General features: G+C 35.0%; 1 protein-coding gene and 1 pseudogene across 3 annotated transcripts; one reads left to right on the plus strand and one right to left on the minus strand.

Moving 5' to 3' along the window:
• Window positions 1-2,790: 2,790 nt before the first annotated feature.
• Window positions 2,791-5,502, plus strand: LOC124934192 (annotated as a pseudogene).
• A 435-nt stretch (window positions 5,503-5,937) lies between these two features.
• LOC124919092 (NACHT, LRR and PYD domains-containing protein 13) lies at window positions 5,938-12,336 on the minus strand. Of its 3 annotated transcripts, XM_047459236.1 has the most exons (15): window positions 12,002-12,333; window positions 11,834-11,908; window positions 11,603-11,764; window positions 11,272-11,345; window positions 11,027-11,129; window positions 10,713-10,755; window positions 10,037-10,099; window positions 8,303-8,532; window positions 8,067-8,187; window positions 7,883-7,986; window positions 7,216-7,329; window positions 6,939-7,109; window positions 6,716-6,859; window positions 6,488-6,633; window positions 5,938-6,254 (listed from the first exon to the last, which is right to left on the minus strand). In XM_047459236.1, the coding sequence occupies exons 3-15, from the start codon at window positions 11,758-11,760 to the stop codon at window positions 6,100-6,102; spliced, it is 1,626 nt and encodes a 541-aa protein (XP_047315192.1). In that variant the 5' UTR covers window positions 11,761-11,764; window positions 11,834-11,908; window positions 12,002-12,333; the 3' UTR covers window positions 5,938-6,099. The 3 variants fall into 3 exon arrangements, with proteins under 3 accessions (XP_047315192.1, XP_047315193.1, XP_047315194.1); XM_047459238.1 differs by lacking the exon at window positions 5,938-6,254 and having other exon boundaries at window positions 6,508-6,646; window positions 12,002-12,336; XM_047459237.1 differs by lacking the exons at window positions 11,834-11,908; window positions 12,002-12,333 and having other exon boundaries at window positions 11,268-11,345; window positions 11,603-11,743.
• Window positions 12,337-13,166: the final 830 nt, after the last annotated feature.

The raw sequence follows: 13,166 nt of genomic DNA on the forward strand, positions 1-13,166 counted from the left end.
CCATGTAGATAGTGTTAGGATCTAGGTAGCCGCTGGAGGACCAGGGTTGGACCGGTTAGCGATTCTCACTCGAAGGGTGGTGGTTAATCCGGTTAGAGATTAACACCGGGGCTTCAATACCACACAACCTATCACAAACCCTTGAACTAGGTTCAAGTGCGGAAGATGTTTGCTTTCAGGTTGAAGCAGCACACTTGTATAATAGGCAGAACCGGTTTGGAATGATGAAGGTTTAAGAGAATGGTGGGTCGGTTTCGGTAACCTGGTGATTCGGCTTGGATAAGGTTAAGTAGGTTATAATGGTACGGATCGGTTAGATAATGGAACCGCCAGAAAGTAAATGACAGAACAGATTTTATGGATGTTCGGAGATAAAACTCTTACGTCACCCCTTCCTCTCGAAACCGCGAGAAGGATATTCACTAAGGAATACAAGTGCAATCCGATCGAGACTTATTTCCTGCTCGATAACACTCTTACAATTTACACCGAAATTGTAAAACACACACTTTTACTTTAGCACTTAGGCTTTCTAGAACAACACAGTCTTATCACTTGTAGAATAACTGCTCTTAGAATTTCTCACTTGTCTCACTGTATGTCTGTGTTACTTGTGTCTCTGTGTGTCACACATTTACTCTTCTTCAAATGCCCCTTTTATAGGTGAAATATGCCAACGGTCATATTTCACTACCTTGAATCTGATTGGCTGAGCAGGGGTGCAGATGTTCAGTGATTCAGAGATTCAGACCTGCATCGTTTCCTCAGACCTGATGGTCAACCTCAGACCTGGCAGTCTGTTCTTCCGGTATGTAAGACAAACCTGTTGGGTTTGTCTTTTACTCAATGTAGACACTGTCTGTTAGACAGTTGTCTGTACTTGAAAGATCTCCTTTCTGACTTATCCCGAAGTGGAAAGATCCTGTAGGACTGTCTTCTGCAGTCTGCAGACTTTCCTCAGACTTGTATGGATATGAAAGTGTTTAGTCTGTTCCTTTGGTATCATTCTCAACAGATACCTGAATTGTCTTCTTGTACTGGTCGGTCATTCGACTTAACTGGATGGCTTCCGGTATGGGTGATATAACCGGACTTCTTCCGGTTATTCCTTTGCCTTGTGACTGGTCGGCTGTCTGATGTTTCCGGTTTTAAGCTTTGGCCGACCCTTTCTTTGTGCGGTTATATTTCAAGTGTTCCTGGTCGGTTTAATGACTTGACCGGATAGTTTTCTTTAGCCGGTTCTTTTGTTGGTCCGGTTCCTTGTTCCTACATGGAATATTTAAGTTAGGTTTATGTGAACCGGTCTAATTTTATCTAACAATTTCTCCCTTTTTGATTATTTTATTTAAAATTATCAAAATCATGTAAGTTTGCAAACGTAGGCCGGTTGTTTTGTTTGTCCGGATTTTTGAAACTGACTTAGGAGAATTTTTCGAAAAATTTGGAGAAATTTTGAAAAAAAAAATTTGGTTTAAAATTATCTTTTATCTTATCAATTTCTCCCTTTTTGATTATTTTATTTAAAATTATCAAAACCAAGTAAAGATGCAAAAGATGGCCGGTTTCAAAAATAGCTTTATATATATGATAGATAACCGAAAATAATATATAGGAATACAAAGACAAGTGTAGGTAAAGGAAAGAGAGCCCCTATTCCGAGTCCGAGAAGTCATATATGTTCCGCTTTTTTTCGCTGGTTGCGGTCGACTGGCCGATCCGGAGGCTCGTTGTTTTGTGGGCCGCCGATGTAGGTGCACTTCAGCTTCTTCTTCAATGTTAGTAGCCTGATCTGGTATACTCTCGATAACCGTTTCAGTTACCACATTCAGCAAGTCGGCCACTTGAGCTTTCTTCGAGGATTCTCTTTTCCGCTTTGCCGGTATCGAAGAGGCAGCGGTTTCCTTCTTCTTTTTGTTAGCGGTTGCATAGCCTTCTAGCCTCTGACTTTCCCTTTCTAACCGCGCAGCATCCTTCGCAGCTTGAGCGGCTGCCTTCTTTGCAAGTCCCGGGAACTTGGCCTCTGCCCTTCAAATTCGCTCGGCTTCCTCTCCCTCTTTGGTAAGTTGCGATGGTCGCGGTGCCTCCTTCTCTTTTCTTGCTTCGTCGTCCAGCGCATCCTGGACCTTCTTAGCCGCTCGGGCATCGGCCTCCACAGCCGCGGCATCCGCATTCATCTTAGCATTCAGCAGTTCGGTAACTTGCGCTGAGAGCGCCTTGAGTTCGGCCTCGAGACCCTCATTTTTCTTCTCAAGTTCGGAGACCCGTCCGAGTGTTGTGCCGACCAGGTCCCCAGCAACCTCTGTCAATCGTTGATCGGTCTCTCTTTCAAGCCGGTCAAAGTTTTCTTTTAACTCGGAAGTCCTATCTTCCAAAATCACGGTTCGCTTAAGATGTTTGCTGCGCAGAACCGCTTCTTCCCGTTGATCATCGTCTATTTCTGAGAACCGGTCCTTTGTTCTTTCTAAAAGTTGCCTTGTAGTGTTGGCGAACTTGAGTGCCGAGCAAACGGTTCTTTGGAATTTCTCTTTCAAAGGGAAAACCTCGGAGTCTTCAAACTCTTGAAAGCGGCTCTCAACCCATTCTTTTGTGAAGCCCGGTTCGGAGACTTCCGGTTGTGTAAGTGGAGATTGCCCGGTGAGAGGAGGGTCCGCCCTTTCATCGGATTCCTCTGTTGCCGAATTCGCCCTTGGAGGTGTTGGACAGTGATCTGGACTCGTATCGATCCGGGGAGCTGTATAGACCGGTATTTCCCTTTGACCGTATATTGCCTCCAGCCGGTCAATTTCTTGGATGAGGTCTCCTTTGGCTTTTTCAAGCCTTTCCAACACCATCGGTGTTAAGGTGTCCTCCTCCGATGCTTCCTCTTCGAACTTCGCCGTAATCTTCCGGATGCGTATGGTTAGCTTTCGTAACTGTGCTCGCGGTTTTAAGAGGTAAGTTCGGTGTAGTACCTCTTCAATGGTATCGGATGACTTTACCTCTTCAATGGTACCTCTTTCCTTTACCTACACTTGTCTTTGTATTCCTATATATTATTTTCGGTTATCTATCATATATATAAAGCTATTTTTGAAACCGGCCATCTTTTGCATCTCTACTTGGTTTTGATAATTTTAAATAAAATAATCAAAAAGGGAGAAATTGATAAGATAAAAGATAATTTTAAACCAAAAATTATCTTTTATCTTATTAGATAGGATATTCCAAATTTTTTTTTGAGTGTCGGATACGGTAAAACGGGTATTGAATATCGACAAAAGAGGTATCGTTGACTTTTTATGGGGTTGACCAATCCGATACGATTTAAATACGACTTGGATACATTTTTAAATACGTTTCGGGTAATTTAAAAAAAATAAAAATGGTAAGAGGACATGTATTTTGAAAATAAAACTAATCCTAACATAATATTTCTTCCTCTTGACTGAAGCCTCCTTATCTAAGAATGACAATTTGAAACTGTCCCGCGAAAACCGTACTGAATTGCCCCATTTGGGACGGTTTTCCTCCGAAACTGAACGGGGATGGGGCAGGGATGGTATTTGTATCCCCTGTCCCGCCCCGATTTCACCACGATCACCATAAATATAATTAAATATATTAAATCACTAACATATTTATTTATTATATTTTATAAGAGTACTAAAGTTATTTCTTTATAATAATATAAAATTTTAATATATTAATCAATTCGTTTATATAATTTTATTGTATAATTTTTATTTATTTTTAAAAAAAAATTATTAACTGTGCCTCGTGGAATTTCTCGAAACAAAAAAAAACGAACAGAGCGGGTATAATATTATAAAAATCCTCAAAATTAAAACGAGGCGGGGATGATAAATGTATTTTCCGCCCGAACCGCCCTCATTGTCATCCCTACTCTATCTCTCTCTTACTCATATCTTCAACGCTCATCGATGGACAGCCACTACTAACTTGTATAGCTTCACTGTTCTCTTATATTCATATATTTAACTGTTAAATATTAATTTTAGCCTAAATATTAATTATATTTAGTATTTAGTAATTACTATTTTAGCACATTTATTTAGTATATACTATTTAGCCGAGTGGTTTAATATATATATATTATAGGGATAAAGGTAAGATTCATATTAAGTTATTAATAACTCTTAATATATTTTATATATTATATATTTTATAATTATAATTTTTAATAATATACGTATCGTATTCTCGTATCTTATAATCAAGTGAAAACATGTTGTAATGGACACTGCACACAATGTAAGCTCTCCCTCTATATTGTAAAAACTATTGTAACAAAAAAATGAAGAAAAAAGCATGTTCATCATCCATAGTCATTTTTTTATTGTTCTGTTCCTAGGTTCTCTCTGTTGTTGGTCTTCTACAAGATTGAAGTGGATCCTATGGTGTATGTAATGAAAGTAGAGAAGGCTCCTTTAGAATCATATGCAGATGATATATGTGGGTTAGCAGATACATGAAATTTCACATGTGGTCATCTATTCCTTGATCATCTATGCATGGAGTTGTTTTTAATACCTAAATGTCTAGATTTCTTATCTAATTTCTACATATAAATAGTTGTTTGCCTTTTTTTTTTCTTTTCTTTAATCTCTTTCCCAATCTCATTTTATCTGAAAAGAATCTTAAATCTTTAGGCCCCAAATTATGACGGATCTTTGTGTCAAATTATCACCCTTTGCATATTACAATTAAAATTTGTCACCTTGTTAACACTTTCAATAAATAACATGAAATTTCGAAATGGATTGGATGGAACACTCAAAACCTTTTTCAGGCAGTTGCAAACTCTACATCAGCTACGTTCTTATGCAACGTTGGAAGTGAATTGATTCAAAAGTATCTGGGGGATGGTCCAAATCTGGTCAGAGAATTTTTTCGTGTAGCGGATGATCTATCACCTTCAATTGTTTCATTGATGAATTGATGCTGTTGGTAGTTACTAAAAGGTACACCTTCCCCATATTTATCACCTTTATGAATTGCAATTATTAATGTAGTTGTTGCTTCAACCAGATATGATGCTCATTGTGAAAGCATGTTGGAATTGCTTAATCAGCTGTGGATGGTTTTTGACTCCAGAGGTGATGTTAAAGTGATTCTTGCTACAAATAAAATCGAAAGCCTTAGATCCTACCCTTCTCCGTCCGTCCTGGTCGAATAGATAGGAAAATAGAATTTCCTCTTCGAGACATCAAGACAAAGAGAAGAATATTTCAGTGACGATGAGTTTTTTGGAGCTGATATAAAGACAATATGTACTGAAGCTGGTTTGCTAGCTTTAAGAGACGCATGAAGGTAAGGCAATTAAACAGTGAAAACTTCTATAAAATTAGTACAACTTGAATTAGTAAACTCAAGTTTAAGTAAATTCTGTAATGGTATCTTATGCTCACATGATTCTAGGTCACACATCCAGACTTCAAAAATGCCAAGGATAAGGTCATGTTCAAGAAGAAAGAGGGAGTTCCTGAAGGGTTCTACATGTGAAGACAAAGATCCTGAGTATATTATCTGGCTCCAGAAAACATTTTTTATGTAACCATGGTGTGAGTCATTTATATTTCCATTCTATTTTTTTGTCTTAATAATCTATTATTTGTAAAATATTTGCAAGAAATTTAAATTTTGATTGTATTTCTCCCTTTTCCAAACGTGAACAAGAAAGAAACAGAAAAAAAAAAAAACATTGCAATCCGAAAATACACATATAAAGTGAATCTTTTAGTGCAGATGGGTAAAGAGTTAGGATGGAAGAACAATAGATTCATGTCCTGAATGGGGAGATGAATTGGGATGGAAAAACAATTATTGTTACGGTTAATGTACATGACAAATTCTCGGCAACAAGTAATGATCGCATTACAAAAGAAACAGTTTCTTGGATTTTTTAAAACTAAACCGGAGGCAATGGGATATGAGCCACAAAAATGAGACAATAAATAGAGTAATATGATTAAAAGATGCATCCAAGATAAATTACATTATAATTTTCTGTTTATATTCTATTATAATTGATATACAAAAAGAATAAATCAGGTATAACAAACTGATTCTACACAAAATGATTAAACATCATCATCTATGTTATGGTTCATCATCATAAGGTTCATATGTGGCGCCCCCCAACAATGGAAGTATGAAAATAGACTTTCCATTGATACTAAACTCATCCAGAAACGAAATATCATATGCTTTATCAGACCAAGTGTTTCCAGTCAAATCAACATGCTCAAGTTTACCTATTCAAATAAAATAAAAGTCACCTTGCTTAGTTCGTAGATTTAGTTAATTCTATCAAATACAGGATTGTGTAAAGATCATTTAAATGAACCCAATAATTCTACAATGTGATGATCATTCAACTTTCAGTTTGAATAAATATCTCAATCTAGACCAAGCAATAGACCCAACCTTAAGTTTACTATAGGTCATATATATAAATTCTTAATCTTGGATTCAAGCATAATAATACCTTTTGCAATTTTCATGGCGGAGCATATTTCTGACAAGGATTCCACAGGCATAAAGTTGAAACCAGCCTTGACGATAGCTAGTTGTGGTGCTCGTGAAATGAGCTTTTTTAGGAAAATCACCATCCCAATGCCACCACGATTTTTACTGTGCAAAATTACTGGTGAGCATTTAAATATTCACTAAATAGTCAATACAGGTTTTTAAGGAAATTGATTATCATTTTTACCTTATGTTGATAGAAACAAGATTCAAATCTGTTCTTATTTCTTCCACTGCTTCTAGAAAGCCATTTGAGCCAAGTCCAATTTCTTCAATATCAAGTACTTGAATACCTATGCCCAAGAATTTGCCTAGAGATCTCCCAATTGGTCTGGATTATTTTACAATTTTAATCAGTACACTTATGTAAAAAGAATAAAAAGATTCGAGGAATTAAGAAAATTACTGACCTGCCTAAGTCATTTTCCCTAATTGAGAGAGATTGTAATGGTCTCTTCAAGGTTGAAAGGCCAGTTAAAAGTTCGTCAACTCCTTCTGAGGAAAGGTCACAATTTTCAACTTTCAAATTGGCAATACCAGAATGTCTCTTTGACAACTCAACCAGGACCGGAACTAAATTCCTGAGAGTCAGATAAACCTTCTAAGATATTACACTAATTAGGTCAAAATAAAGCCAGAATCACGTAAAAAAAAGAAAAGAAAAGTGGAATGTCAAATTAACCAGACTTTATTCCTTGGTCCTCAATAGGATTGTCACTTATATCAAGAGTCTCCAATTTCGGCATATAGAATAGAGCATTCTGCAAATTCTTAATGTCATTACCATGTAAATTGCATGCCCTGAAATAGAGAAATACCCTTGTCACCTAAATAACAAGCAGAGAAGATAAATTGACAATAATCTGAAAAAATAGTGTTTTTGAAATGTGTCGGGGCTATAAGAAATATAAAGTGGTGGTTGCCTAGAGCTTGTTTGATCTTGGGTTATTTCCAAATAATCCTTTATCACATCACATATTCTTTCAATAATCAAATCATGAACCAAAATACCCCTACTTTCATTTATAATAAAATTTCAGTTTTAAATACAAAAAGATATTTAATTTAACCAAAATAATATACTTTTCATCAAACAAGATTTTGAATCATAATCCAAATTTCTTCAAATAACCCAAGATCAAACAAGCTCCTAGAAGATATCCAAGGCCATTTGAACCACATCAGCCATGTGGAGAAGTAAATTAATCTCACTAATGTTAAAAACATAATATGCATGCCCAAAAGTCACAGGCATCTTGACATGAACAACCAAATTAGAGAACTCCTATATACATTCATACTATATATTAAAGAAGTACACCTGGTCACAAAAAAAAGGAAGAAACAAACAAACCTTAGATTCAGTAAAGAAAGTAAACTTAATGATTTTTCTATCTCCAGAGACGGATTGGACAAGACTGTTGAACTACATCTAAAATGAGTCATCCAACCAGTTATCTGCAATATTTCAATAAGATACTTATCTAGTATTAGTTTTTAAATGCATAAGAACTGAAGCTGTAAATAAATGGACACACATTATTTTCTGAAAGGTCAAGAGATACTATTCTCGAAGAATCATCAAGTAACGTGGTGAGAACCATTCCTGCGTCATTAGGCCCAAGTCGGTCATCACTGAAAGTTAAGGAAGATAGCAACCTGAAACAAGGCAGAGACTGTTTGGTTAGGTAATATGCATGTTTTCTAGAGAGAGCACTGAAAACACAATACACATGAAATACAATAAAATTGTACAAAAAAGAAGGAACAAAACCTTCCAGAAGCTAGAAATGTAGCTATTCCCCGAGGTGACGAGGTTTGGTTTGATTCACTAAACCTTGATGACTTAATTGCAAAATGCTTGATTCCATGCGTTTGCAGACCCTTTTTTAGTAGAGAAAGACAAATTTCATCTACTAAACTCGAAGAGAGTTTGCAGTGACTAAGTGCAATGGATTTTAGAGTTTCGTTGTTCTGTCTCAGAAGTCTGCATAATCCATTGACCTGTATGTATGCCCAATAAAAAGTTGGAACCTCATTGCTAATATGTAGGATTGACATCTAAGCCCTGAGATCGTCTATTACACAAATCAACATTCAGAAGCTATTGCATAAACAGAACAAGACTACTGTTGATACTTATCTGGAACTTTAAAAAACTTGACAAGATAAATGAATAGCTGGAAAAATATAAATCTAATGGCAGCGAATGAAAATATTTGTTATAATTGGACTAGATAACACCGTTGTATATTTGATCTTCCTTTTCACACCTACTTTCTCAGTCTTTAAAAATATTTATTCCTTTACAAAATTAATAAGAAGGGGATACTATAGAAAAAAACTAATATGAAGGGAATATATGACAGACAAAATTAACTGGACCATTTCAGTGGCATGGCATCTACAAGCACCTACAAAGACTTCATGTAACAAGAGGCAACCCGGAGAATCTTACATTTCTAGTAGATTGTGAAGCAAATAGAGAAAACTAAGCATGTGGAAGGGGGGGTTTCGAGAAGTCAGAAGTGTAAGAACATCCACAAGACATGAAACAAATCAGCAATTCCTCAATCAATAGGGAAGTTTACAAAGTGCTTATATCCAATCAACAACGAATTAATTTGACTTGTTCATGTAAAAATAAGGGCTCTCACAAATTAAGATAGCATACCTGAGATGGCTAATTTAAATATGCTCATTGGAAAATGGTTGAAAATCAGCCAAGGTAAGCTAGATTTACTTGTATGTGAACACTTTATTTGAATTTATGAAATTGATTATGTTAAAATAATGACATATGTATGAGATTTATGCAAATGAGTTGTAGCTTGATGATAGTTACCTCATTTTCCAAATGCACTCAATGTCTAATGCAAAATCATGGTTAATATGTTTTGTTGGGCTTGCATTACGAAAAAAATACAGGTTTTCAGGCTTAAGAAACTACACTGTATATTTTACTAAAGTGACTACTACTTTTATTTTAATGCTACGACATGACAATGTTCTTATTATATAATGTAGATTGTGTGCAAATCAATGAGTCCTGCTGCTTTAGAAAGGAGGGTGTATAGTACACAATAGTGTAACCATCTATTAAGTTAAGAAATTTGTCAGAATTTGGCAGCAATAGCATTTGAAAATAAGCTAAAACACAAAAACTAACAATTTGTAAATTAGTAATTCATTTCTGATATTAGTATATTTCTTTATGGTTAAATGGAAAAATGTAATATTCTAATATTTTAATCTAATGAAAAAATGATTCATATCACATGTCATCTTCCCTCTGTCCTTTACGTGTCATCCCTTGGGTATTTGTACCCGTATCTGTATAGGATACTCCAAAAAAAAAATTCAAAAGTATCCGTGCTACTTAGGGTATCTCTGGTACATGTGACACATAAGCATGTGGATAATTAGGTAAGTTATCATTCTTCGTGGTGCTCTAGTTCAGATCGACCAATCTTAAAATAAGAGTAACTTAAAAAATGTGAGACCATACATGTTCCTTAGACTTTATCCACCAAAGCTCCAGACCTTTCAGTCTACTGTTGTTTAACAAACTCTGCAAAAGAAGCAAATAGATGCATAAAAGAACATGGAAAATTATCTAGTAGCTTTTAAATTAATTATAATAACAGATCTCTTTCTTGTAGTTTCCTTCAACTCTAGCAGTGTAAATTCACCCATATAGCAACATCCTAAAGAGGACACATGTTCTATTCTTTTTCACCATTCGTGCTAAGGATAGACATTTTATTGGAACAGGAACTATTCACAACTGCAATTACAGAATTGAGCTGAATTTATTCATACCCATCAGTTACTTAGCAGCATCACATAAGAAATTTCTTTTCCTCTCTTCGTGATAGGTCACGTAGAAGGAAAATATATTGGAGGAGAATTGGGTTTCAAACCATTCCAATAAGCTCCCAAATATACCATATTCTTTAATATCTTAGTGGGGTTACAATACTCAAACTCAAAATAACATAAAATAAAATAATTACACTAAATGGCCAATGGTATAACATGTGAGACTAGCATGCCATTATTTGTCCAGAAAGATTCCTAATCAAAATTTATCAATGTTCAAAGATAAACCAAAATCATTATGCATAATATCATTCCAAACATTGAACATAAACATGATATTTTCCATCTTTGGCATGACTTACACAAATTTCTTCGCTGCAAAGAACATTTTGCAGACTGAGGTATCTGCACAAAAGCAAAATTATTGAAAGAATTTTTAATTTTTTTTTTTGGAATAGAAACAAAAATGAGGACAAATAGGACATTGAGAGAGACAAAATAAGGACAAGTAGGAAACTCAAAACAATGTATGGAAATCAAGCATTAAATGGAACTGTCTTTATCATATTCTCTTTTGCCTCTAAATTTGTTTTTTCATATATATGTTTCCCCCAATGAGGATAGGCAATAGAAAAAAAATATGAAACCTGTGAACTAACAACCCTACAGAAGTTACCTCGCAAATGCACCAAATTTGTGGCAATGGTAAGACAGCTTAGAAAAGTTGCACTGTGAGACACCAAGTGGGCATTCATAACCAATTGCATTCAAAATGGATTCTACACCAACAAAACAATGATTGAATGAGATTCATTTTGCATTAGTTCCCAATAGAAGAATGAATCAATAATGAGATCAACATTTTGGTTCTGCATATAAAGTGAATAAAAGAGAAGGAAAAACTCTTGCGAACATACCTACCTGAAACAGGTATATCACCCACATAGCCATCAAAAGAAGGGATCAAAGCTATTGCTGCCGCTTCATCCAAGCAACTGTTTGAGTCAACACGAAACAACCTCTAATTAATAGTGGAAAATAATAAAATTAACCATATCCATTATCAATTCTATACTTTTATGTATGGGACAATTGATAGGTTGTTGGGATTTTGGGTTTTTGGGTTTCAAATGGAGTTGATAGGATTATAAGGGGCATAAGTTATTTGTAAATGATTTCATCGTTGTGCTCAAACGACGTAAAATTTGTTTAAACATGTAGGCTAATCTCGTTTCTTAAGAAAAAAACGTACTTCTGCAAATGTTTTTCCCAGTAGATCTGCTGCCAGTCCATGGTCATCTCACTTTGCTCCTCCCTACTTCTTCCCAACCAATCCACTTTTGTCTTCCTTCTATGATGATTAGGCCAACGTGATTCATACAATTTCTTCCACAATACATCAAAGTCCATACACCTGACATATCAATTATCATTCATCACCATGTTCAAAAACACTGAACAAAGAAGCACAATTCTCGCCAACCTTTTGCGTTTCCTCTTATTTCTAAAGCCCACATCAACAGATTCAACACTGTCCACATCCTTGTCTTCACATGGACTGATCCAAAAACAGTTGAGTTTAATGATTCAAATTAAGTACTATCAAGTAATGGTGAAAACAGTCGAATATATATATATATATACTGCTTACAGCTCCTCCTGTATTTTCTGAAGGGAAACTGCAGGTAACTTGGCCAGCAGGCAATCAAACAAATAAGAAGGAATTTCATAGAGACTCGGAATAAGGTCGTCTTCTGCAGCGAGAATTTAGAGGAATAAGAAGTTAGATCCTTTATTGAAGAAGCAGTATGCCGTATTTGAAGTTACCATGAAGAACATATTTCTTGATTGCGTCGATGCAAAGAGAGACTAGAGATGGAACTTCGCCCATACCGACTATGAAAGAAAGAAACCAGGATCGATAGTTCAAAACATCGATCGATCGACTATTGTTTGTCAATAGATGGTACTAGTGAACTAAGCAACGGACATTTTTGTTGATATTATGACCTAATTGAGGAATAAGGGTTTAAGATTTAGTATTTTATTGACCGAAATGCTACTCCAAAACGGTCGAGTCGGTTTACTAAATTTCAGCTAGAATTTATTTAAATAAATTAAATATATATATATATATATATATAATATTGTCCAAATTTGGTACGTCATGTATACAAATTAATTATGAATAAGATAACAAAATTAATGGTATTATGTGGCAAATTTGACATCATTTTTTTTAATACTAATGTACTTTAAATATTTTATTTGAAAGAAGCTATAGAAAAGAAAGAATTTGGGAGTAAATGACCGTGTCATCAGGATAAGGAGAGAATAGAGAAAAAAATTATTATTTTTTTTCAACAAAATTCACTTTGTAAATTTCCTCACTCAATTATTTCTCTTTATTATATAATAATAAAAGAGCTTAGTGGCCAACCATTAACAATCAGTACCCGGTCCCAAGAATTGGGTTGCCCCATCCCATATAGAAAAACGTGGAAAAATGAAATTTGATGCCTTAATTTTAGTTAAAACAAATTGTTAAATAAATATTATTTATTTGATGAAATTTGAACCCATAACCAATAAAGTTAAGTTTTTTTTTATCTTAAACCACTAAGCTACACATTAATATGGGTTGAAAAAATTAATAAATTTAACTAAATTCGTATTACTTCTAATATAAATGGGTGAGCTGACTTAACCAAGCATTCCCGAGGACTGGTCCGGTTAAAAATTATATAATAATAAAAGAATTCCGGCAACCACTAAAATGGTAAAATGTATATTATTATCCTACCTATAAAATATTC

The sequence above is a fragment of the Impatiens glandulifera genome, chromosome 1 (genome assembly GCF_907164915.1).
Source record: "Impatiens glandulifera chromosome 1, dImpGla2.1, whole genome shotgun sequence".
Lineage (NCBI taxonomy): Eukaryota > Viridiplantae > Streptophyta > Magnoliopsida > Ericales > Balsaminaceae > Impatiens > Impatiens glandulifera.